We start from the raw sequence: 21,276 nt of genomic DNA on the forward strand, positions 1-21,276 counted from the left end.
TAGCATATGTGGAGGGGCTGCATGCACGTTTTGGTCTCTATCCTGCAGATGTCTTGCAGGTGCTGTTAGGGTCTCACTGTACATGTCTGTGCTGGGAGTCTGAAGTTTGCAGATAGTTGAGTGTGCTGCTGCAGTTTGCAGGCTGATGTGGCTGTGCTGGTCTCTCTGTGCTTAGCTCTCAGACCATCTCTTCTACCCTTGCAGACATTTACTTCTACTTAGAAAAACTGTCTCTAGTAGTAGATGGAATAAGAGAGGGACTGTTTTTTTCTGTTTTAAAAATTTGTAATATGCAGAAATACTTTTCTACCTTGTGCTGAGACTTTCCTTCGAAAAGAAACTAGCTGTATCACTGAGAGACACACATATAAATATATATATAAAATACATAATATATATACTTTAATTTTTAAAATCCAGCTTCTTCCTCAATCCTTCCATTGTAATTTGTGAAGAGATGTTATTTGGAAAATATCCATGACAAACATAATCTTGTTTATGTTTTCAAGGTCATTACACGGCTGGTATTATCTCAGTGAAGCTTAAAGGAAAGTTCAATGAATTCAGACTTGGATCATTTATCAGCTCTGTGGTTATTTGTTTGTTAGAGACAAGATGTACCTCTCAGGTGTACTGAAAGTCCAAGGCCTTTGTATATTAACATCAAGGAGATGAACTCCTTAGGATATTCTTTATATGTTAATGGGGCTGTAACTTACAGTCCCTGCCCTGAGGGCAGTGATGTACCTGGTTAACAGGAGACTTAGTAACTCTGTCATTGTTCATTAACTGGTGCTGTTGTGTGAAGCTGTCCTGTCTCATCAGTCATGATCAGGAGACTTTCTGATTGCCAAATGTCTGTTCTGCATGTGCATGGATGGAGAAGCATCTGGACTTTGGGGTGCAAGAATTCTGCAAATAACCTGTTTCCTCCTCTGCCCCATGGCTTTCTGAGCTGCCCCTTCCCCAGTCTCTGCTGCATGGGGATGTCTGCCTTGGAGCTGGAAAGTGGCCTTTAGTGAGCAACTCTAGTGTGCTGGCTTCTGTGGGTCCATCTAATCTGGTTCTGGCTTTTGGATTGGGATAATACTGCAAAAATTAACTACACTGGCCTTCAAAATGTCCTCAGCCTCATGCAAATCACGGTGCAGATAAACATCTTTATGGAACCAGCAGCATGCTGACCCCTTCCTGAGGACACCTGCTAGTTACTTTGGGCAGAAGGAGCCAGTTGTGCAACCTGAGTTCAACAATGGGAGCTCTTCCATCTCAAGGATTTCTTGGTAAATCTGTCTGCAAATGAACACAGCTAATTTTGGTCAATGTTGTGGTGTGAGAAAGAAAAGACACGGAGGTGAGATCAGATCAGGGACAGCTTAAGATATTTTAAGTGTCCAGCCTTGTAATATCTTGAGGGAAATGACCTGTTGCAATGTGTAAGACTTACCTAAATGAGGAAGGTGGTTGTTGCTTGTTGTGTCAAGAAGCACCTGCAATGCTTGAGATCAGCTGAGGCTGCTTTGGAGGTTGCTTCAGTGGGTCAGCAGGACTTTCACCCAAAGATCCCCCCTTCCACATCAGATGCAAGATGTGAATGAGGACCAGGAACCTTAGGGTGTATTGTAGAACTTTATTTCGTAGTGCTGGCTGCTACATCTGTGCATCTGTCAAACTGGAAGCTTCTGCTTGAGCAGGCAGGAGGGGCAGCAGAACAGAGCCAGCATGCCAGCCTTGCAGGGCATTAGAGGTGTTTGTGGGGGCAATGGAGATAGCAACTTGTGAAAGCCAAATCTGGTGCTGGTTTGACCTCATCCTAGCCTGGTAGAAGATGGTAGTAGTGTCTCCTATAGGCTCTACCTTTGTTTTATATCCCCTGGTGTTAGAGCCTGAAGAGTGCTGCTGGGGAGCAACTGCTAGACAGAAACAGCCTGCAGCATCTTCTAACCAATCATTTCCTGTCCTTAAGCAATAGGATGTGGAGAAGAGGGGACAGCATCCTCAGGCTATGTAGGTACTGTCAGCTGTGAACCCTCTTTACCTGAGCTGGACTATTGGGACTGACTGTCAGAGCTCAGCACTCTTGGGAACCTGTGCTGTCCTTAAGGGTTTGCGTGAACTTTGCGCTTTTTTGTAAATTACTGAGACGGCGATTTCCACAGCTGTTCTGCTCTGGTTTGTTTTGTGCTTCTTCTTTCATTGCCCTCATAAATGAGCCCCTTATTTGTGCTGTACAGTGACTTGGCAGCTGAGGTGTTTCAGCTGCCAGAGCTCATCAGGGAGAAACCTGCGGAGTGAGCGCGAGGGTGGTGCTGCAGAGGAGAGCTGAGCCTTTCCCAGCAGAGCTGCCTGGCCCAGGCATGTACAGCACTGGCCTGGGCCAAGTGTAAACTTCACTGAGCACCAAGCATGCAGTGCTTGCTGGGTGGAGGCAGTACAGGATCTAATTGGATAGAGCAGAATTGCAATTAAAAATTAACTTAGCCTTTCTGCCCCTTGACTGATGTGGTTATGATTTCTGTGCAGGAATTTTCCCCTTCCTGCCTCTGTGGCCAATGGTGGGGGCAGGAGGCAGAGGTATTCAACTCTCCTCGTATCACCTGTCCTTCTCTGGGGTCACCTTTACAGAAGGGGACTGGGAGTTTCACCGGCTCTTGTGACAAAAATAAGGTAATCTCTGAGCTGTGATGGGACTCTCTCAGTTGCTAACAAAGCAGGACTCTGTCTGCATCTCCTCAGGCACATGTATCCTGGATTTTATGTTCCTGCTCCACATACAGGTCTTGTTATCATTGCTGTTGCCAGGAAAATGATGGGCCTGAGAGCTGGAGTCATGGAGAGGGCAGGGAGCCATCCCCTGATGCCAGTCTAGCCTGTGAAGACCTGTTCCATTTCTTCCTGGTAGGAAAACCCTGAGTTCTGGGTCAATTAATGCCTTCCTGGAATTAGTTCTCCCTTCAATTCCTGGGACTGAACCTGAGCTAAGATCAACTTCACAGGATCAACTTCACAGCAGCTGTGTTGGCAACCAAGTTTTTATGGCAGTAGTGCCTCAAAGCAACACACTGCATAAATAATCCTGCATATCTTTACAAGATGGAGAATGAGAGGTTGGAAGAAATGCCATTCTGCCAGCTGATGGTGTCTTATGAAATCCTCTGCAGAGCTGGCATCAATCTGGAGAATGACAGGGAAAGTTTGGATGTGTACATACAGGATTGTTGAAAACAGTGGGTGTTGCTGCCTGGGGATGAAAATTCAAATGGTCAAAACAGCAGGAGTGGAGAGAGAGAGGAAAAAACAAATTATTGTGGACAATTAGTGAAATTTGAAAGATACGGATTTCATGTATTTAACCTCTGCATGCATTGCTGCAAGGCATTAGGACTTAAAATTTGACCAACTTCAGCAGGCAAAGTTCAGCTTTTACTGCAGCTCTAGTTATGGAATACTTAAGTTGGGTTTTTGCTGCCAAGTCACCTGTGAATATGCCTGGTTGTGATAACTGCAAGCTCATCTGCTTCCAAACCTAACCTATCTCAAATTTTGTTGAGCTTCTGCTTCTACTGTATGACAGTGTTGCTGATCTTATGACTGTGCAATATCAGAAGGTGGAATTTTGAGGAGTTTCATTGATGTAGTGGACAAAAGTTAATTTGCAAAGAATGGAAGATTGAAAAAATGTAATATTTTCGTGGAGCTCTAAAGTGTATTAAAAGCTCAAAGCAAAACCTTAAGACCCTTTTTGTCTTCTGACATGAAAACTGTACCTTGAATTACTTAATGGACAGGAGCTATAAAAGAAATATATTGTCCTGTGGCAAGAAGAGTGGTGCATAATGCTAAAATGCACAGTTGGGGTTTGCTGTTTTTGTTGTTTGTTTTTTTTTTTTTTAATAAACTTTGAAGATGAGATGTCTTTAACAAATAGCTAGCAGTAGAAGAGCCCTTAAAGCAATATTTTACTCTTGTTACCTCAGGCATATCTTCTTCCACAGTAAATTTGCTTTGCTGCTTAATTAGCTGAAATAACTTTTATAAAGATCCTAACAGCTTTGCAAATCTGTTTTCCTGACAAATCAAAACAATGTGGGTAGAGTTTAAATAGGCAGCATATGGCTTTTAGTGCTAGGAAGCAAGTCAGCAAGTACTGGGACTTGCCCCTCCAGTTTGAAAATTAGGAGGATTGCACCTGATCAGATGTCTTAATGTAAGAAGTCTGGTGCATTGTGCAGGAAGTTGTTACCTAGGTTAGTTCTTGGCTAGGTTAAAGAAGGGAAAAGCATTTGTAACTCCCACAACAGACATTCATTATTGCCTAGGGATCTGGCTGCCTTTGTGCTCTGGTTAGACTGCCAGGCTCCAGTTTGTGATGCTATAAAGAGGAGGTTCATGATGAAGGCAGGAAGCAAGCCAGCTGGATGGGAAAATTTACATCTTAGTTATCCTCTCCTAGTGCAGCCTTAGGTGTTGGTACCTTCCAGGAGTAGTGGCCTGAGAGAATGTTCCTCCTCCAGAGGAAAGGAGGAATTCTGCTAACAGAGAACCTTCATTCATGTTTCCTAGGTTGGTAGTGATGCAGCTGTTGTATAGTGCATCTGTGCTGGAACAGAACCAACTCATGGTGATGTCCCTGCACCCAGGGACACTGAAAATGGGAATGCTACATATGATGTTTGGTTTACATGGACCAGAAACTATTGCAGGAGTTTTCCATGGTTCATTTGAAGGACCTACTTTTGGGTGCATCCGGCTTTGCAGCCTCTGACCTGAGGAGTTAACTGAACAAAAACTGAGATGTTGCTAACCTGGCTGTGCAGTAAGAGCTCCTTAGGTGCAATGACTGCTATGCAGATGAGATTTGAGATCAGTCTGCAGCACAGCTGGCTGACATTTTATATCTCTGCTGCTTCCCATCTCAGTAACATCTTGGTAGGTGCTGTGCAGTGATGGGCACAGTCTCTAGCCATGGCATCCCTTAAAATTAGAGCAACATTGAGTCACACAGTTCAGACTTGTGCTCTCTCCTGGTAGTTTGAGGGTGACCATTGCTTGTTGGCAAGGCTAGCCAAGGCCCACATACCAGTTTAGCTGCAGAGTTAACCTAAATATTTAATAGGATTAAGCAAAAGCCTTTGGTTGCAACAAAAGAACGGACTGGTCTCTAGCAATCCTTGGTACACCCAGGCTGAGAGTAGAGAACCTTGCTGATCTTGCTCTCCCTTGGGGCTGTTTCTTCCCAGGCCAGGCTGGCGACCCCAGCCTGGGATTGCTGGTCCTCTGCCTGGTGACTCTTAAAGTGGCATGGTGTGTTTGGAGCAAAGAGCTTGGTAGAGTAAATTTAAAAACATCTAAAAGTTCTCTGTTTTTTTGTGCGGGAAGTAGTTGAGTCTGAGGTGGGAAGAAGAAGCAGGAAGGCTGACAGAACCACAGAATGGGTCAGGTTGGAAGGAATCACAGTGGTCAAGTGATCCAACCTCACTGTTCAAGCAGTCATCCAAGAGCATATGATACAGGATTGCATCCTGATGGCTTTTTAATATCTCCAGTGAGGGATCTTGTCCTGTTGCTTGGCATGAGTGAGCAGAGCCTGGCTCCATCCTCTGGCACCTTCCCTTCAGATACTGATGGACATTGATGAGGCCCCCTCTGTCATCTCTTCTCTAGGCTGAACAGGTCTCACAGCATGTCCTTATATGAGAGATGCTCCAGCCCCTTAATAATCTGTTACCTTTCATAATCTGTGTTACTCCAGGAGCTCCATGCATCTCTTTTGCTGCTGTCAGGGAATTGAAGTAGCTTGCATCACTTTTCACCACCAGGAATAGTAGCTAGGGTTGGTGTCTCAGTTGATGCTACTATTGCAAAGTCCATATAAATAGTGATAGAATTAGCAGTGTATTTGTGATTAATGATAGCTCTGTGTCACTCTCCAGGAGATCTTGGCAGCAGTGACTGTAATGTGGTGCTGGTGTCCTGCTTTACTGTCCTGAAAAGACAACTCCAGCTGTCTGTGCATGTGCTCTGAGGCCCACCAGATGATCCAGAGCTCTGCACAGGGTAGGGGTATTGCTCTGACACTGTCTAGAGGGCCTGGCTGTAACATAACTCATTGTCTGCTTTTCCTTTAGGTTCTCTGAGTAAAAGAAGATGGGGTCTGGCTGCCTAAAAGTCACCAAGTACTTCCTCTTCCTTTTCAATCTTCTGTTCCTTGTAAGTATTTTGAGCATCTGTAGAGTAAGAAGGAAGGCCTGGACTAAAGTTAGCTAGAAGATTTTTTTTTTTCCCTGGATGTTGGCCCAGTGTGTTCATGAAATAAAATGGCCACAGTTTCAGAGTGAGGGAGGGGACCCCTGAAGTTGGGGATGTCAGAGCTGCTGTGTGTGTCTCAGGTATGCCAAGCAGCTCCACTCCCAGCAGCCACCTGCTGCCTCTAGTGCACCCAGCTCCATTCCTGCCTTGGGAACAGAGAGCAGGAGTTATGGGTTCTTTCTGGAACTACTTTCTCTGACACATCTGGAGCAGCAGCTGAACTGTCCCTGAGCAGCAAAGCTACAAAACCTGCAAAGTAATGGCAGTGCCCTCCTAAATAGGCCAGCCAAGCTTCAAAGAACAACTCTAATTTTGTTTGAGTCCCAACGGCTGGTTTTGATTTGTGGCAAGATGAATTAGTCCAAGTCTGTTTGAAATGGAGTTGGGAGGTGGGGGAGACTGGGACAGGCTTGTCTGGGGAAATAAAACAACCCACTGGGTGCAGTTATTTTCAAGTGTGAGGCTTAGCAAAAGATGAACTCCTTTTGCAACAGATTGGGTCTGGGAGGGCCACACACATTCTTGCATGCATCTTTCTGATGTCTAGCTATTTTGTGTCCTGTGGGCAGTGATGGTACTGCTGGTGATGCCTTCTTGCAGTGGGATGGTGTAGAGGGGAAGTGCAAGGTTTCAGCTTTCCACATGTCAGCAAGAAACTAGCCTGATAGCATTATCCTTTATGCAGTGTGCAAGGAAAAGGAAGGGTCAGGCTAAGAGGGAAGGGAGGGAAGTTAATCATGATAAGGTGAGCATTGCTTTCTGGTCTCTGTCCCTGCACACAGCTTTACTCCTGCTTCCAGCATGACTGCACTGTGCTGGTAGCATGCAAGATGAACTTGAGGCATATCTGGATCTGGTTTTCACTGGCTTACTGTGCTCACTTTTTGCTCTTTGTGTTTACTTCCATCCTAAGAGTAGTTAACTGCAGTCTAATGGTCTGAAGTCAGGAGAGCTCGCAGCATCCATAGGGAAGGTTCTTGGGAGGGAGGGGACAGGAATTTCAAGTGCCACATACTTCTGAGTATGATTTAGTCCACTTTAAAGATAGGAAAAATCATCAGAGTCCAGGCCTCCTACTAGTGCAGGACTCCTCTGCAGATATCAGCATTCAGTCTCTCTCCTCTCTTGAAGAAGTGATAAATTTTAAGCAGCATATAACAGCCAGTCTACCCTGGGAAGCAGAGCTTATTTGTTAAGACAGTGAGTATTGCTGTAGCCCAGTATCTGGCCACTGTCTAGTTTTCCTTAATGCCCAAACCTCAGTCTGAGTTCATTAGCTAATCTCTGTGTAGAGAAAGTTCTCTTCAAGAAAACCAGCCTAGGAAAGGAGGAAGGTGACAGCCTGAAATACTGCAGTACCTTACAACTCTGTCACTGTTTTTCTGTATGCTTTCAGTGGTCATTGTGGCACCTTTATTGCATGTTGTCTCTCCCTCCCTGCTCTGCTGAGCCAGGCATGGTTGCAGGCAGCCTGTGGGGATAGGTGTGCTGTCAGGAGGCAGAGCTGAGCTGCTCTGTTGAGCTGACTCACATCCACGATGCACTTTGCTGTATTTTGCAAGGCTGTGAGGATGGCAGGCACTGAATCCCTCTCTGGGTCCTGGAGAGGTTTGAGAACTCCAGTCTGGGTGGCAAGTGATTGGAAGTAGCTGTTCTTAGTCTTGTGCACACCCTGCTGTGAGCCAACTCCTCTGGTGTATCTCCCAGCCCCCTCCCTTTTGGAAAGCTGATCTGATTCACTGAGCTGGACCTGGAGGGTAAGAACTTTAGGGTGGGATGTGATGTGAGAAGGTCTGTGCTGACTAAAGGGAGAAGCTGCTTCAGAAGAGCTCTTTAACCCTGCTGTGCAGCACAGGCATTTTCTTCCCCTCAGACTGCTCTGTCAGAGTGAGGTCTCCAAAGCCACTGTGTTCTGGCCAAGCTTGATACTTCTCTAGAGAAGATTTTGAGTGTGCTTCTGTCTTGGCTTGAGGGTAGGCTTTTTTGCACGTGCCAGATGTTGAGGATGGTGGCATATATTACTCCCTCCCTCTAATAGAAAGGAATTGACCTGAGACATTTTTCTGTTATTTCTCAAGGTCTGAACTGGGGAAGGTAGTTGGTAATTCTTGAGCTTATACAGTGTGGTAGAGCTATATTAATCTAGCAGAGAAACTGCTTGCATTGAGCTGCTGTGAGCTGTCAGCACAGACAGATTTTGAATGCTGTGTGCTGGTTTCCTGCAGCTGCTGAGTTTTGTGAGGAAAGTGCTTTAGCAAAGGTGAGCACCAGTGCTGCTGACAGAGCCCTGTGTGTGCTCTGGACCTTGAGCTGAGCCTGTGAGCTGCACCCTGTGCAGGCCAGCCCTTGCTGGCTGAAGTGTGTTCTTCAACCTTGCTGATGATTGAAGCCTTTAGAGACATGCTGGTGACTCTTTTTAGAAGTTAGTCATTGAAATAGTACTTCTCTGCTGCTCGAGGTCTGTGAGAAGGTCACTTGCTATAGCTGAAGTAGTTCAGGGACTCAGTGATATTTTGCAGTCTTGGAGCTTTACTTCAGGGAAGGGTTTGACCTGCTTTGGTTAAGGGGAAGAAGGTTACTTGGACTGCCTGCCTGCTTGCTAGAAAAGAACCAGATAAGCTTGGAGTATAACCTCAGTTTCCTAATCAGAATTTAACACATCTGCCTTCTTGGCTAGCAGACACATGTTGCAGCCCATGCTTCTCCTTAAAGGGAAAACAGCTCCACAAGACAAGTTTAACAGTGTCTGGAAACTATTTGTTTGGAGCATATAACTGTCTGTCCTGCTTCTAACCCTTCAGTAAATGCAGCAGAAGGCTGCTACCTGAAGCAAAGCCTGGAGTTTTAGAGCCTTTCTGTTGTCCCCTGTGCCAGCAGGTTTGGTGTTGCATCACACAATCTGAGCGGGAAGGAAAGCAGTGCTGGGGAAGGAAAGCTGGGAACCCCCAGCTGCTCTTTCCAGCAACATGAGTCAGCTGCATCACAGCTTAGTTTTTCCAAGCCCCTCTTGACTAGCTCTCTGTGGGAAACTGCTGACCCTGTCTTGAGGGGTCTGCATCCTTATGGCTTGGGAGAAGGAGATTTTGCAGAAACTGGGGGTGAAACCTCAAACCCGCAGGGAGGAGGGGAGACATCTGTTCCCCACTGCAGGATTTTACAGCACTGGAGCAGAGGAATTAAACTCCATGGAAAGCAGATGTGATTTCTTCTATGGAGGGTCTGAAGCCAAACCAGTGGCAGAAGCAGCCTTGCTATGCCATGGAAACTCCTGAAGATGCTGAGCAGAGAAACTATCCTGCTAGGAAGTAAATACACTCTTGTTAATGGGACAGTGTTTTCTCCCCCCCTGTAGTTCTGTCTCCCTTCCCTCTCCTTGTAGTGTTTTTCACAGCAGCTCCTGGCAAATGCACAAGCTGTGGACTGGAGCAAAGATCAGAGTGAAAACAGGCCTTGGATAGTCTGAGCACCTCATAACAAATAACTTCCCAGGAACTCTGCTCAGCAGTCCTTCTGTGTTTTGTCAGCAACAGCAAAACTTAGGTGACGTTTCAGGGTCAGTGAACCAAAAGGGATGTCACACGGAGCCCTGTTTGCATCTTTAGGACAAATGTTTATTAAAACTGTGGTTTAAAAGTGAGACTGCCTTAAACTGTCAATCCAACAGTTCTTAATACTACCAAGTTTGAAAGGAATTTTTTAGGTGTCCCAGCTGTTGCATGTTCAAGGGGCTTTTCTCACTTGATGGGCAGACTGAGCACTGTGGGTGCAGCATGTTGGGACATAAGGCAAGGGGGAATTCTTTTTTTTCTTGGATACAACAGCTACATGCTTTCTGAAGCTGAGTCAGTATGCTTCATAGGTGGTAACTTGCTTGATGACTTTTTAATGCTGTCCCCAGAACTAACTACATGATGTACCTTCTGCCAAGACAGGAAAGCTTGCAAGCAGCTTATTTCAGACTGTGGCTTTGTCTTTGTTCAGAAAAGCTTCTTTGTATGAGCAGCTGAAGCCTAGTGTAAACTTTCAAAGTGTGGAGCCAATGTCCATACAGCCCTCTCTGCCAGCCTGCTTTGGGTGGTGGTTTGGCATTTTCCATGGCTCTCAAGTATTAAAACATTATCTAATGAAGCACAGAATTGCAATCTCTCTTCAGCCCTCTTAGTTTAGTTCACCCTGTCTTGAAATCCTGTTGATGTGAGAACAGCTGCTTGCAGTTCTTGTCCACTCCTTGTTTCTTCAAAGCCTGTTTTGGACCTTTGCACAAGTGTTTTCCAGTCCTAGTTGGCTGAACACCACAAGTTTCAGCTTCTTATCAAACCTGAAGGCTGGCTGATACGTGAAGGCTAAACCAGAGCATGCTTTTCCCCACCTTTCAAAGTGAGATGGGAACATGTGTGCCTTTCTTGGCTACTGAATCAGTGTCTGGATTCAGCTGAGTCCTCACAGGGACATATTGCTCTACTAATCCTTGCCCTACATAAGACTGTGTGGTGAGCAAGGCAGAGGCCATGGCAAATATTTCATAACTCTTGACTCTCTTGGGTCTCAGGTATTCTGGCATAGAGGGGGCCAAGCCAAAATGCCTAAGCTTGACTTTCGTAGTGGGCAAAGCACTTTGCTGAAGGGAACCTGCTGCTGGCTTTTTGTCTTTGCGGTTTGAGGCCATAACACTGTAACAGAGCCAAAGATTTCCTGCCTGGAGAGGTTCCAGCTGCTAGGTATCTAATCCTTTGTCAGCTATCTTCCAGCCTGGCCCTTAGAGTCATGGGTTTCTCTGTTTAAAAAAATATTTAAAATCATGTGTTTGTCTGTCTTTGGTTCCTCACAGAAGCGATGCACTTACCTTTTGCTTCTGACAACAATGTTCTAGCAGCAGGGTGTCTCTTCCTCAGACTGTTTTGAATAGTCCTCCTATACAACATTATGTGCTATTAAAATACCGTGTGAAAACTGCCAAGCAGATCTTGGGGCTCCTGTGCAGTTGGCTGAGGCATTCTTCCTGGAGTTGTGCTAATCCTGTTTACCCTGGGAGGAGTACCGTAGGGGAGATGGGTGGGAATAGCAAAGGAATGATTGTTTTTAAACTGGAAGTATGGATAATAGTGACAGCCTCCTCTTATTTATTTAAGCTTATAACTTACACAAAACCATGTATGTTTTGTTCTTGCTGTTTCAGATTCTGGGTGCAGTTATCCTGGGGTTTGGAATATGGATTCTGGCCGACAAAACCAGTTTCATTGCCGTTCTACGTAAGACTGTGTTTCTTTATCCTCCTTCTTTTTCTGAATTGACTCTGTTCTGAGGCTGTGTTTGACCATGGTGTAGTCTAGGCATAGCAATACTTTTGTGCACAGCCTGTGGCCTGAGCAGTAACATGGTGTTTAGCAAGATGAGATTGTTGTCAGGGACACGGTGAAAGGGAGCAGCCCTGGAGACTTAGCATTCCTCTTAGTCCTGTGGATTGAAACACCAGGGACAGACTGAGTGAGACTACTGCCTCTTCAACCAACAATCCAAATATTTTTGTCTTAAACACAGGGGCTAGTATTTCATCCTATTTTCACTGCATGCCCTGTGTTTTCACACTGATTTCCTTATCATCACGTGCTAAGGCCCCCAATGCCTCAATGCAGTTTTGCTGTGTTACTCCTCCACTGCTTTATTTCTGTAATGATCTATTTCCATTTAAATGTTTTAAATGTCAAAGAAAGTAAGTACCTGATTTTATTGATGTTTCATGTACATTGAAAGGAGATGGTATGTTTTTTCCTGAGCAGTAGAGGATGCAGATTTGGGGGGTGTGGGGTCATGGAGTCCTTTGACTTCTAAAACATACTCTTGTATATGCTTGATGAAACTTACCCTGGGCATCAGAGGTGTTCTGTATTGTGCAAGGAGCTTAGCTTCCTTTCCCTAAAGTCAGCCACAGACTTTGACTTGAGTCTTAACAGAGGGTCTGCTTTCTGCAAGAATCAAAAAACTGGGGTGGCTTAGCAGAGGCTGGGCTTTGGAGGACTGTAAGTGGACTTTCAACAAAGGAGTATCTCAGCTCCATCTTTCAAAAGCTCTGCTTCCTGAGCTTTTTCTAGAAACACTTCAAACTTTTCTGCTTGGTGGCTCTGGTTATTTGTTGTCACTGCTTCCAGAATTGCTGAGTTGGGCACCAGCCTCAGACAGTGCAGGAGGGCTGCCTGCATATGGGGAGTGAACACTAATGGCATTCATAGCTACACTGATTCTGCAAAGGGCTTTATCTCCCAAGTCCTGCTGAGCACTCTGGCCTGGTTTGAAAGGTGCTGGACAGGGAAGGCACCCCTGCTAATACCACACATGCAGATACTGCTCCTTACTCTGCTTTTGTGCTGTGCAGTACTAGAAGGTCAAGAAGCAGGGCAAGGGGTGTTGGCTAATAAAGGGGAGGTGTGAGCAGAAACAACACATGCAGCCTAAAAGGAGCCTGTGATGGCCTGGCTGTTTGCAGTACCCCTCAGTCTGAGGTGTGCTTAGTACCAGTGGGTCAGCTGCTGATTCCCTCAGGTTGATGGGTGTCACAGCAATTGTGGAGAGAGAAGTCCCTGAACTTGGCTCTGTTTCTTCCCATTTACTTGGAATCTCTGCTAACAGAGCATTTAAGAATTTAGTTTCCTTCCTGGAGATTTCCAGTATCAGCTCTCTCCCTGCCCCCTCACTTCCTTTCCCATGCCTTGCCCCTCTTTCCCTCTGCTTTAGTAACCTAGGCATCAGGGAGGGCACCCCAGCTGCTGCCAAAGGAGCCTGTTGTACTTGCTTGGCTGCCTGCCCAGCACAGGGGAAAACACGGAGTGAAGGCAAACAGGCAGGAGCTGAATGCCCTCAGAGCCTTCTCTTGCAGGACAAGAGTATTGCAGATGAGAACTGCAAGTGTGGTTCCTGTCCCCTGACACTGTCACTTCTCCAAGGGGCTTTTGAGTTGGAAGTGCCTTTTTATTTCTTCTAATGGGGATTTGATGAACTGCTTTCTAGCACTGTGGTGCTGTAATCTGGCCACTTGAACACTGATTTGCATGACAGCTGAGCTGATTTTGAGGGAGGGAATAGGGTAGTTTTGTGAGGGTCACTCCTGTAGGGCTGCTGCTTCAGTAGATGCTTTGCAGTATCAGCACGTAACCCGCACAGCAAGAGTCACAGGACTGGTGAGGAAGCAGGATTCTGGGGTTTGTGGAATATGTCCAGCCAGGGAGAGTCTGGTCTGGAAATTAATCAAGGCTGAAGTGACCTGTGTGGCAAATGGATCTGCTTCACTTCTTGGTAACTGTACTTTCCTCTGTTCAGCATGTTTTAGGAAAAAAAAAGTTTGGAAGTTGGTGGCTTGTGCCAGATATCAGAAGCAGGGGGAAGTATATGTTAGGGGGGAGTATTAGTGTGGGCTTGATTATTCTCCTTTAACATATTTCAGGAGAAGCTCAAAGGAAGTTTGCCTTCTGAGACTTCCTTAGTTCAGGAAACTAAATGCTGAGCTCTAAAAATGTTGTTTTCATTAATCACTGGACATCCAGAATTCCGCTACACTGTCACTTACAGATATAGGAATGTTTCTTAATGATAAATGAGGTTTCTAGTTATTATCTTTAGCCAGACTATCTCTTCAACTTTTGTGCTGTAATGATTGCTCTTTCCAATCCTAATCTCCAAGAAATAGTCTGCTGAACAACTCAAATATAAGAGTTTTTCTTCTGAGAAAGAAGCTGAGGGCAGAGGGCTGACATCGCCATGTCTGAAATAATCTGACCTAAACTTGGCTGAAAAACTGTTGAGCATTGAAAAGTGCAGACATTAGAAACAGCAGCAGGGGATATCTAGGAGGATTTTTAAAAGGAACTAATTTGGGTATCTGTTTTGATCCTGGAATAGCATCTGTTTGCAGGGTGTCATGCACAGGTGCTGCAACAGCCTGTGGTTAGTGCCTGGCCACAAGCCATTCAACCCAGACTTGCTAAGTAACCTGTCACATCTTCTGTGCTCAACATGAGCTGTAGCTTGTTGCACAGAGTTAATTTGTCCCAGTGTTGGCTACAAGTGGATAAGTGAAAACAGAATGGCTACAATAAGAAATAGTGCATTAAAGTGAAAAGGCTGTCCAAAAAGGGGGTTTAGGACTTGGAAGAAAGCTTCCCTGAAGATAGCAAAGGGAATTGAAGCAAATAGGCAGTAGTTATGGAGTAGATAGTCTTTTATATTATTGTTACTTGAAGTACATTCATGAGGGAGTAAAATTCTGGTAAGGAGATAACTTCCTCCAAACAAAGTTTATTTGTTTGGAGTGACTTTGAGTCTTCCAGACAGTGGAGGCCTGCAGGATGTCTTTTCATGTCTTTTTTGCCTTCATCAAAAGACATCCAGAAGCATCTATCTGTCACCATGGTCAGCACACCTCTGTGCAGTCCCTTTGGGGCAGACCAAGACAATTATCAGTGGATATAGAGACAGTTCTATGAATGGTGATGGCAGAGGTGTTTTTTTGTCAGTTGCTAATGTTGTTCCCTCTCCTGGCTCCTACAGAGATGTCATCTCCCTCCCTGAAGACTGGTGCATACATCCTCATCGGTGTTGGGGCACTCACCATGCTGATGGGGTTCCTGGGCTGTCTTGGAGCTGTCAATGAAATCCGATGTCTCCTGGGTCTGGTGAGAGCATTCATGCCTCTTTTAGAGCCAACCTTTAATACTTCTCCTGCAGTATTTCTGTTGGATTGTAGATGGAGCTTTGGTCCCCCAGGGATGTTATTTCTGCCAGGTCAACTTAGATCTAGTTCTTAATTTGCACACATTAAATGCTCCAGCAGTCAGCAGACTGCAGCAGACTCCTCAGACATTACTGGTAATGAGCTCAGAACTGTGAATGAGAGAGGATGTCACTGATGCTTTCTGCACACAGTGGGTTGAGGACTGCCAGCTGAGAAGTGTACCCTGTCCCCTCTCCCTGACTTCTCAGTTGGTACTGTGCTCTCAGTGGTGGAAGAGCAAGTTCCAAGGGCAGTGAAAGAAAAGAGGAAGAGTGACTGTCCTGTTGTGTCACATTTATGGAAAGTGCAAGAGTCGACAGAGACCCAACTAGGAATGTCCTGTATGTCATGACCTCTCTTCAAACAGCTCATCTCTAGGAAGCTTTCTGTCCATGATGGGACACCTCATACGCTTCATACACCTCAGCCTGCTGCCTATCTTATCCAAAGCACAAGTATTAGAAACCAAGCATGGCACACATGGTGTATCCTGGTATTGGGAACAACTCCTCATCTAGCAATCATAGCTGCCACCATTTAAAATTAATCTCAGCAGTTTGCTGATGAATCTTAAATTTAGATCCTCAAACAAGTTAAACAGCATTTTTTAAAAAGTTTTTTTTTTTTTAAATTGGGTTTGTAAAATGGACTCTATATATTTTTTTTTTCCATTGAGGCTTGGGGTAGGCAGAGTCCAGCTGATTGATTGAGGCCAGAATGGGAATGGATTTGGATGTGGGAGAGAGTCCCATTTGGGATGACACATGCAGAGAGTGCTTGTAAACCCTCTCCCTCCTGAAGTCTTTCAGTTGGCCTAATGGGAGAAGTGCTGGAGTGTACTGGTCTGATGTTGATCCCATCTTTTTCCTGGAAAAGCATGGTTTACAGCAGAGTTTGTCTGAAGGCAAAAAGACATTGAGCTACTGTTGACATTTCTCTTGTATATGAAATTTTATTGACTTTTTTGTACAGACCTTTCTAAAGATTGACAGTGATCACCCATTGTTTTTTGTTTCTAGTACTTCACCTGCCTGATGATAATCCTCTTAGCTCAGATTGCTGCTGCACTGGTCATCTACTTCCAGAAAGAAACAGTAAGTTTTATTGCTGTGAGTTTTCCTTGGTCTTGGCTTGGGAGAAGGGTGATACCTAGAAATTCTTTCTTCCAAACTGGGCTATGCTGTTAGCAGGTATAACTGGATTCTCCTTTTTTCTCTACCCCAGATCAGTAGCTTTGCTGTTTGATTTTTCTGTGTCTGCCTCAATAGTGCTGCTTTCTCAAGGATTATGAAGCTTTGTTTGGTGTGCAGGCTGAATTTTTGAGTAGTGGGAGCAGTGAAAAGAAAAAAGTATTGAAATGCTTCAGACCACAGCTCCTCTTGATCCTGCTGTAGACAGCCATTTGGGCATGCAGCAGTGGTTACTGCCATGCTGCCATCACTGGTGCCTTGAGGAGTTACCAGCCTGAGCACTTTTTTCACTGGTCTACCTCCTTTTGCCATCTTGCCTTATCCTTTCTGTCTTTCTGCATCTTGGAGGAGTTTGCTCCTCTTTCCCCAGGAGCAAACCCAGATATCTGATGGTTCCTGTTTCACAGCTGGAGTTTAAAGCCAAGTGGTTTAATGTTTTGAAGTTGATCCCTTTGTCAGGAAGGCAGTTTCACAGTGTGTGCTTCTAGAGCTTCAATACACTTTGTGGAGTAAAAGGAAATAAATTTTGAGCTACCTAAGTGCACTGCAACAATCCCTGGCCAAGGCAATGCCTGATCACAGCTAAACTGGGAGCCACATGTATGCAGTGGGAATGAGTTATAGGTAACCCTCTCCTTTGCTGCATCACTGTATATACCACTGTATGGCTGTGCTTGCCTCTCCTAAGCCAGCTCTTTAGCTGGATAGTTACAGAAAGCAGAACAGTTGAGGAAGTTATGGATGGGGCCTGGTGGAGAAGTTTGGGGGCAGGGGAAGGTGCCTGATGTGAGCTTTGTTCTGTGGTGACTCTGAGCAGCTGTTAGCTGAGTTCTTTGCCAAATGTGGTGTGACTGTAGCTTGCTCTCTGGGCTGGCAGAAGCTAGAGGAGAAACTAAAACAGTGACTAAAACTGATGTGTAAAGACGATTCTCAACAAACAGCTCTGACTAATGCAGATATGGAGGTGTGGGCATTCCCCTGCAATGGGGAAATGTGACTTCAGACCAGGAAATTCTGTACCTCTGTTAGCATTTCTCCTCCAACTGCCAGTCTACTCTAGAAAACTCCAACTTTTCAGCTGCAGCTCTTTATTTAAACCTTATTGGACCAGGGAGAGTTTAAAAGTGCTGGGGGTTGTTTTGCACAGCTGTTGGAGCCAGTGTGACTGAGATCATCACTTTTACAGATCTGGGAGAATGGTCAGGGAAGCTGGGCTTTCAACAGATGCTCCTGTTCAGTCCCTAATGAACAAAAGTAATGGAAAAGCTCCTCTAGAGCCATGCTGTTTCAGGGATCCTCCAAAGTACCTGCCTAGAGCACTAAGAAAAGCTGTTTGAGGAAGGTCTTGGCTGAAACCTCCAGCACAGTGGTTTGGGGCTGTGCTTCTGTGCTGCTGTGCAAGTCTCTCTGCTTCACTGGCTGTGTGTCCTCCCAGGGCAGCTTGGAGCACAGTGAGGCACACTGAAACTGCTCAACAGCCAGTCCCTAGATAGCTATTGTGCTTTTTGTGTTTATTTATTTCTGACTTGAGGAACTTGGCTAGATATAAAACAAGGAATAACAAGAGTGAAGGAAAGAATTTTGGATCCAGAGTGTAGCAAGGTGATACTCACTCCTTCACTTGTAACTGAAGTATTTATTTCCATGGATTCAGTTGAAGTTACTGTTGGCATAACTGTTCCTTTTTGTTGTCAAAATCCTCCCCCACACTGACAAATGAAAGTATGCTGAAATAGAGTTAGTGAACTATAAAAGGCTGAGCCTCTGACAGGAAAGCTGCTGCTTTGCCTCTCCCATGGGCATTGTTAGAGGAATGCCCCTTCAGACTGGAATTGCCCAGTACTTCTGGGAGGATGTTGATGCAACATTCATTTCCCCACTTTTGTTGATGACTGAAATATGGGCTGGGTTTTTTTTATGGACAACAAAATAGTAACATCACAAATGCTGCAAATGATATCCTGGTTTGTGAACTGAATGTTGCTACTCACCTACACTAGTGGATCACAAGCCCCTAAACATGTGAGAGCCTGGGCAAGTTCTCTCTTGACCTGGTTCACACAGTTCTGTGCAGTTTGGCTCTAAGTGCCTTGAGTAAAGGAGAATGGTGGTGTTTTGGGAATAGCCCTGCTTGCTGGCTATTGTCTGCAGCAAACAGGCCTGGGTGAGTGCATGCAGTGACTTGTCTGGGCCTATGGACTATGCTTTATTTTCAGAATCTGAAGTGACAAGGCAGAGGAGAGCTCCCTCCTGGTTTTTGGAGCTTGTTTTTGTGTGCAGCCTAGATGCTAATAAATGCTGAGGGAAGGATCTGGCTTGTGTCTGACAGGGACAGGGTAGATGGCTGACAGTGTCTGATAGGGGAAGCAGCATGCACAATCCACTGTGTGATAAAGACCTGTTCTTGCCTCTGGCATTCAGCTTTCCCCATCTCCCTCTTCTGTGATGGGGAGACTGACAGCCTTGCTGCTTTCTGGCAGTGAGCTGTGGCTGTGGTGCCTAGGATCTAAGTGCCCCTGCTTTGAGGTGCTGGGATTGTGCCTTCTGACACTGGGCTTGCTAGAGCTGGGAAGGAGCAAGAAGCCCTGAAACCAAGGGTAGCCATTTCCTGAAGCATTTCTGACACCATACTAAGTCCTGATAACTTTAAATGGGTGAAGATGGTTAGGGTGTTGAAAGCCTGTGTGTTCCTTGTGCCTTTCTAGCTTGTTTCTCTTTCAGTTTTCCACTGGCAGGTGCTTAAGGGTGAACAGCTGCAGGTGCCTGTGTTTTCCCTTTGGGCTGCTCTGTGTGTTAAATCCACAAGCAAGCTGCCTGTGTGGCTCCAGAGCTGTGCCATTGTTTGCATAATATTCCCTGTCTCAGATTGCTTGCTGAAACACCTGGGAATGCCTGATTTTTTTTTTCTTTAATTTGAAATTTCTCAGTTTTTGTAAAAAGAGCTGTTTGTGAGACTTCTTGCCTGCTCTTTTGTCAGAGGAAGGGCAGAGCAGACATACAGCTTCCCTATGTAGCTGTGACTGGGGACATCAGGTTCTAGTCCTGCCTGCTTGTGGTAGGGTCCTGGGATTCTTGCAGGAGTGACACTAGGCTCCATCTGACCCAATAGCCAAGGGTAGAAAAACAAAGCCAGCTCTCCTTGCCTCCCTCTGTATGTGGAGCAGCAGTGTGCAGGAGGGGTCAGGGTGGGAACTCAGAGGTTCAGTAACTGATAAGACTTATGGCAGCAGCCAAGGCCAATCCCATTAGTGAGAACCAGGTCAGGTTGCCTTGATTTGAAGGGAAGGAAAAGGGGAAGTGAAGTAATTAAAAGGGGAAGAGGTAGGCATCATGAGAAGAAAGATCATGCAGCTCCCATCTGTCTGGCCTGACATAGCTGATCCCAGTGAACTGAGCTGCAGTTTTCCTAGGAAGAAGAGGTGCTGATGTAGAGAAGCTTCTCTCAACAGTAGGTAATGCTTCTCTTGCTTAGTGTCCTGGTATTTGCCATGGTCATTGAAAATGCTTGATAGTAGAAGAAAAGAGAGCCCATTTCCACTGATTTGAAATATGCTGTAGCACCACAGTCAAAAAGGTAATAGGTGGGATGGGAACATCCTAGTGCTTAAGCTGATGTAACTCTATCCTATCCCTCAGGCAGTCTAATGGCACTTTTCTCTAATCTCTCATGAATCTGGGTCTGTCCTTAGCAGTCCTCATGTATAGGCTGGTTAAGAAGAGCTTCAGAAGGAGGTGGGAGGAATAAGGTGAAGGAGTCAGTCAGTTGGTAGCTTGTACTTCTCATCAAACTGAAGGGTGTTGTAAATACCTCTGGAAAATGAATGGTGGTGAAGAGATTATTTGATACCCTGAACTTTGTGATAAGACTGTTAATGAGCAGTTCAGGTAGTTGTAATATTTCCTGTTTTAATATAGAAACAGCAGTTGTGGGAGTTTGGTGAAAGGTAGATCAACACCTTGTGAAAAAGCCAAATTTCCATCATGTATATCAGAAAACCCATCTGCATTCATGAGCAGAGTGGCTCAAACCTTCCCTGAGCAGGGGAGATGAACTGCAGTGGCAGAGATTCTGAACCAGGGTCTTGCCTGCAGTACAGAGTTAGAAACACACAACCTGTGAGTTTTTAGGGCAATGTTGACCTTCTGCTTGCACTCACCTTGCACATCTGTCTTGTCTGGGGCAGGCAGTTAGTTATAGCCAAACCCAGTTCTGTTTCCTTATTGCTCATCAGGTTTGTAGGCTTTCCCTGTGTCCAGGCAAGGACTTGTTGGTGCTTTAGCTGTTGCAGCAGCAAAGCTACTGTCCTCATCTGTACTTGTTAACTATTTGCAGTCAGCTTTTATGAGTGACTGTAGCTTTATATACGTGTCTGAAAAACCAAAGAAAAGGCTACAAGAATTTATAATGTAACTCTCCTGCCTCTTTTTCTTTTGCCAGTTGAAAGGTGAGTTGTCTGGCATAGTTGCAGGTCTGATTAAAAATTATGATCCTGAGGATGAAGAGGAGAGGAACTTGCGAGATGCATGGGACTATGTGCAGACACAGGTGAGTCGTGGGGGGGTAACAAGAGGTGGATGATGCTTTTTGTCAGTGCAGACAATGACGTTTAAAGCTAGGCTGGGGACAGAGAAAAACTATTGCACATTGATCTAGCTGATCTACAGAGTGGCCTGTGAGGTTTTCTAGCCTGCAGACTAGAAAATGGGCTTGCTTGCTGCTTCTGTGTCAGACACTGAACCTTTCCTGCATGCTGGGTGTTAGAATGAGTTAGTGTTGGCTGCATGGCCTAGTGTATCCAGCCTGTCAAGTGGCACTCCAACACTTCTCTTTGTCTGCCTGGCCTCCTGAATGGTAACGTGTGAGAAACATTTTGCACATGATTTTTGTAGGAAAACGTCCCTAGTTTAATGCCAGGCAAGTCAGCAGCACCACCTGCCTTACTATTTGGTGTATGCTGCTTGCTTATTGTGATGGTTCTTCTGCAAGTATCAGTGTTCTTGGGAGCCATCCAACTG

The 21,276-nt window shown here is 45.3% G+C and overlaps 1 protein-coding gene across 3 annotated transcripts in view; it reads left to right on the plus strand.

The window, feature by feature from the left end:
• CD82 (CD82 molecule) overlaps window positions 1-21,276 on the plus strand; it is a 38,743-nt gene that overhangs the window by 13,141 nt on the left and 4,326 nt on the right. For all 3 annotated transcript variants that reach the window (XM_079308489.1, XM_079308488.1, XM_079308487.1), the window contains exons 2-6: window positions 6,129-6,210; window positions 11,486-11,558; window positions 14,848-14,972; window positions 16,090-16,164; window positions 20,699-20,806. In XM_079308489.1, the coding sequence (XP_079164615.1) occupies window positions 6,148-6,210; window positions 11,486-11,558; window positions 14,848-14,972; window positions 16,090-16,164; window positions 20,699-20,806 (444 nt within the window). In that variant the 5' untranslated portion in view covers window positions 6,129-6,147. The remainder of the gene's footprint in view (window positions 1-6,128; window positions 6,211-11,485; window positions 11,559-14,847; window positions 14,973-16,089; window positions 16,165-20,698; window positions 20,807-21,276) is intronic.

Source organism: Erithacus rubecula, assembly GCF_903797595.1.
Source record: "Erithacus rubecula genome assembly, chromosome: 6".
NCBI classification, from domain to species: domain Eukaryota; kingdom Metazoa; phylum Chordata; class Aves; order Passeriformes; family Muscicapidae; genus Erithacus; species Erithacus rubecula.